This window comes from Sprattus sprattus (genome assembly GCF_963457725.1).
Source record: "Sprattus sprattus genome assembly, chromosome: 15".
In the NCBI taxonomy this organism is placed as follows: Eukaryota; Metazoa; Chordata; class Actinopteri; order Clupeiformes; family Clupeidae; genus Sprattus; species Sprattus sprattus.
Genome location: NC_137913.1, coordinates 10,603,071 through 10,608,070, shown reverse-complemented (window position 1 = coordinate 10,608,070; position 5,000 = coordinate 10,603,071). Strand labels below are relative to the sequence as shown.

The following is a 5,000-nucleotide window of genomic DNA, read 5'->3' as shown; positions in this document are numbered from 1 at the left end:
TATTATATACCTAGCTCGTTAGCGGGCTAGCTTACCTTTGCCTGATGGCTTGCCATTAAGAATGTAACTACTCTATCCCTCACTACCGTGAGCGCGAGTTAAACTTCAGAGAGTTGTGTTGGCTATTTAGCTTGTAATAGCCTAGATGCAGTTTCTTCATAATCTATAGGCTCAATAATATTCTGTTTGGCTCTCTATTTAATTTCCTCTATTCTTTTTTTTTTTATGTCTGTTTCAAATGCAAGAACTGAGCCAGTCCATAATTTATTTCTTTGTTTTAAATTAAAGAATGTATTTTGTTATACCATAAAAAAACTTTTCTGCTTTCTTTTCCTAATGCATAATTACTTGAGGAATGTATAATAGAATAGAATATAATTATCATTATGTAATGTAATATAATAACTCAACTATTTAGCTGATATTTGTAAAGGCCCTATTGAAGCACTGAAACTCAGGTGAAAAACGCCGCTTATCAATTCATCGAAAGTCGATCGATAAGATTATCAACTAATGATTAATGAATTAATCGATAATTTGCATCCCTACTAGTAACCAAACTGCATGAAACTGAAGAATGCTTTAAAGATCACATGATCAAATAGCACAAGACAGGGTCATGCCACCACCTAGGGCAAAGACAACAGACGTTCTACAAAGATTGTGCGTTGCACAAAATAAATGGAAACCATCAACTCATTCTGAAGCCAGCCTCTGCCACCATGACCAAGACATGGGTATGATCTGCCAGGGAGGATGCATGCTACTCATATGCCCACCTTATCTGTAGTGAGTCTTTGTTTACCTGTTACAAGAGTCTGTGTCCAGAGTCTGTGATTGCCTGTGGAGGTATGCACACATCTTCACAACTGTGTGAGTGTGAGTGTGAGAGTGTGTGTGTGTGTGTGTGTGTGTGTGTGTGTGTAAGTACCTGCAGTGGTGTTTCCTGGCGGCCAACCAGAACCTGCTTTCGCAGCCGTAGCACTGTGCAGCCAGGTGGTCGGGGTACCACCGCGTCACCTGCAGGGGGCGATCATCAACACACACACACACACACACACACACACACACACACACACACACACACATATTACTAAACCTACCTGGGGCAACATGGCCAGGAAGATCCGTTTTTTTTCCCTTTATCGTAGCTTGTTTTAACTCAGAGAACCATGGTGAGAGAGTCAAAACCCAGGACACTGGGATAGATAAAGACCCTCTATAATGAAAAAGGGGCCATACATTGTATGAGGGGTCATGTAACTGTGGGTTGAAGTTAGTTAACCATAGCCCACTGATTGACTTGGTTAGTTTGGCCTAGTTTAGGTTGGCCTTGTTTAGGTTGTCTAAGATGTAGTGAGCTTGGCTTAACTTGAGGTGTTGGGGCGTAGTATGATTTAGTTTACCTGTACTACATATACTGTGTTTGAGTGTAGCATGGCTTAGTGTAACTCTACTGTGTGCACTGTTCGAGTGTAGTTTAGTGCACTGCTGTGTGCACTGTTCGAGTGTAGTTTAGTGCACTGCTGTGTGCACTGTTCGAGTGTAGTTTAGTGCACTGCTGTGTGCACTGTTCGAGTGTAGTTTAGTGCACTGCTGTGTGATTGAGTGCAGTCCCACCTCAGTGTCCTGCTTGTCCACCTGCTCCCAGCTGGCCTCAGAGAAGAGCTCTGTGCTGCAGCGTGACAGGCAGTTAGGGTCCAGATTAAAGTCTGAGTCTGCCATTGAGGTCTGAGAAAGACAGAAAACAGGGTCACTATTAAAGTCTGAGTCTGCCATTGAGGTCTGAGAAACACAGAAAACAGGGTCACTATTAAAGTCTGAGTCTGCCATTGAGGTCTGAGAAACACAGAAAACAGGGTCACTATTAAAGAGAGAGTTGGTGACTGAGATTTCTGACAGACATACAGATAGTCAGGCAAAGAGACAGGCAGACAGGGTTAGATTTAGACTGAGGTACTGGTGATGTCTTGTACCACTTCTTATCCCAAGGTTTAGTTGGGAATCAGAGCTAAATCCTGTTGGATGTAGATGCGGTGACACTTGACCAGTGTTCAGGTGTTAAATGCGGTGTTACTTGACAAGTGTTTAGGTGTTAAATGCGGTTAAATTAAGTTACTTGACCAGTGTTTAGGTGATAAATGCGGTGTCACTTGACAAGAGTTCAGGTGTTAAATGTGATGATACTTGACCAGTGTTTAGGTGTTAAATGCGGTTTCACTTGACAAGAGTACAGGTGTTAAATGTGGTGTTACTTGACCAGTGTTTAGGTGTTAAATGCGGTGTTACTTGTTAAGGTGGTAAATGTGGTGTTACTTGACCAGTGTCCAGGTGTTAAATGTGGTGTTACTTGTTCAGGTGTTAAATGCGGTGTTACTTGTTCAGGTATTAAATGCGGTGTTACTTGTTCAGGTGTTAAATGCGGTGTTACTTGTTCAGGTGTTAAATGCGGTGTTACTTGTTCAGGTGTTAAATGCGGTGTTACTTGTTCAGGTGTTAAATGCGGTGTTACTTGTTCAGGTGTTAAATGCGGTGTTACTTGTTCAGGTGTTAAATGCGGTGTTACTTGTTCAGGTGTTAAATGTGGTGTTAACTCCTTTACCAATTCGTCTCCCACGTCCCCGTTGAGGCGCCCCGTCCCGTTGGCCTGCTGGCTCTCCAGGCGGCTCCAGAGCTCCTGAACCTGCCGCTTGAGCGCCTCCACCTCGGCCTGGTGGAGCGCGTCGATCTGCCGCAGCCGCTGCTGCACCACGTCCGTGTGCATGGCCAGCCCGTCCTCGTCCAGGTGGCTTCGGCTGGACACCTGCTCGGGGCTCGCCACCCTTCCCATGAGGCCGTGCGGGCAGCGGTGCTGGGAGCAGCTGCCGCGGTGCAGGAGGTACGGGTGCGTTGAGGTGGGAAACGGGGGCGGCATGGGGGGGTAGGCGGGGGCGTACTGCAGCGTCAGCGAGCCGCAGCTGGCAGCGGAGAGTTGCCGACTGAGGGGGGCGCGCTCGCCGTTGCTCCGAGCCCAGAGGGGGGTGCCGGGCTCGGGCTCCCAGCCATTGCCATTGCAGGGGGAGTAGGCGTCTGGGGTGGGGGCCAAGGCACTGAGAGAGGGGCGCTGGGAGGTGCTGGGGAGGCGGGGGGCGCTCGCGGGCTCCGGGGTGGCGTCGGACTCTGTGCTGTATGGTCTCGTCGGGCCGGGGCTCTGCTCGTCACCGGGGTGCCCTTGCGAGCTGGAAGGGGGGGCCAGGGGGGCCAGGCAGGGCACGATGGTGGACCCCTCCTCGGTGAGCGTCTCTGTAGAGCTCTCCAGCTGGGACAGCCTCTTGTCCAGCTGCTCAGGGAGCTGGGGTTCTGGTTCTGGTTCCGGCCCGACAGGCTGCTCTGGGTCCAGCTGCTCTGGGGGCGGAGGTTCCGGCCCGACAGGCTGCTCTGGCTCCTCCGCTCTCTCCGAGCCGTTGCTCATAGTCCTGAGGGCAGCTGCAGGCATCTGATGGCAGGGGGCAGGGGGGGTAAGAGGGCTGGAGGCAGAGGGATCGCCGAGCTCGTCGGGCTCCTGGCTCTCTAGCACCCCCTGGGGCTCTGGAGTGGGAGCAGCGAGGGAGCCGTTCACAGTGTGTGTGTGCACACCATTCAGTTTCGGTCCAGCATCGGTGTGTGTTAACGTCTCGGCGATCGCGGCCCCGGGAGTGTCCACTCCGTTGGCAAAGCCATCCGGTGCAGTTCTGTTCATGCAGATGGCACGGTGGGTTCCTGCCCTGCCAGCACGGGTGTCGACGTTCCCCAGACGCCCCTTGACTGCCGCCGCGTAGTCCGGAGCTCCCTGCAGGATGTTCTCCATCTGACCAACTGAAACAGCTGGCTCCACTTCCTCCCCATTCAGCTCCTCCCCCATTGCCTCTCCGTTCCTAGTGCCGTTAACCTTCACGTTCTCCACGTTCCCTGGTTCCGCCCCGTTTTCCATGTTCTCTAGTTCTGCCCCGTCCACCGGTCCCGTTCTCACCCCGTTGGGCCCCATTAGCGCTCCGGGCTGCCCAACGGGTTTCTCTTCCTGATCCGGTTCTGGTCCGGCCCCGCGGTTGACCTCCAGAGACCGCCGGTGATCCTGCCACTTCTCGTTCAGGCTGGGGTCGCTGGAGCGGCGGTTAGGGAACACCTCGCACGCGCTCGGCAGGTTGTCAAACGACCGTGTCTTTGGACGCCTGGAGGGAGAGCAGAGCAAAGATATTTCATTCCATTCCATTCCATTCCATTCCATTCCATTCCATTCCATTCCATTCCATTCCATTCAATTCAATTCAATTCAATTCCATTCCATTCCATTCCATTCCATTCAATTCAATTTGGTTTGATTCATTTAAGTGGACTAAAATTTGCACGTGCATAAAAGTACCGGCTAAAAAGGGTCAAGAGAAAACAAAATCCATTCACGCTCATTATTCATTTAGCTGAGGCTTTTTACCAAAGCAACTAACAGTAGATATGCACATTTTTCATCAATATGTTTGCTCCCTGATACTGGAGACCGTGGTGGCAGGGGCAAAGTACAGAACAGAACGATATCTTCAACAGAACCTGGCTTTGAAAAGAGGTGTGTGTCTGTGTGTGTTTGTGTGTGTGTGTGTGTGTGTGTGTGTGTGTGTGCTTGTGGGGAGGGATGTCTATCTGCCTACAGCTAGCCAAAGTGAAATGCAGGAGAGACGATGAGAAGGGGAAAGACAAGGAGGACGAGGACAAGTGTAGGAGCCATGGGGAGTAAAACAAAAGAGCAGTGTTCAATGTGTGTGTGTGTGTGTGTGTGTATGTGTGTGTGTGTGTGTGTGTGTGTGTGTGTGTGTGTGTGTGTGTGTGTGTGTGTGTGTGTGTGTGTGAGCGTAATGGGCTGGTGGTGATTAATGGAAACTCGATGCTTGTGTGGAAAGGTTAGCGCACACTAATACCTCAAAGGCTGTTCATATTACTGCCACAGATTATGAGATCAGCCCAGCAATCAAAGCTAAATAGCCAATCACAGA

General features: G+C 50.3%; 1 protein-coding gene across 1 annotated transcript in view; it reads right to left on the bottom strand.

The window, feature by feature from the left end:
• mtmr3 (myotubularin related protein 3) overlaps positions 1-5,000 on the bottom strand; it is a 36,688-nt gene that overhangs the window by 3,999 nt on the left and 27,689 nt on the right. Inside the window, 4 exon segments of the mRNA XM_080852847.1 lie at positions 806-841; positions 932-1,020; positions 1,621-1,731; positions 2,603-4,187. Of these exon segments, the coding sequence (XP_080708973.1) occupies positions 806-841; positions 932-1,020; positions 1,621-1,731; positions 2,603-4,187 (1,821 nt within the window).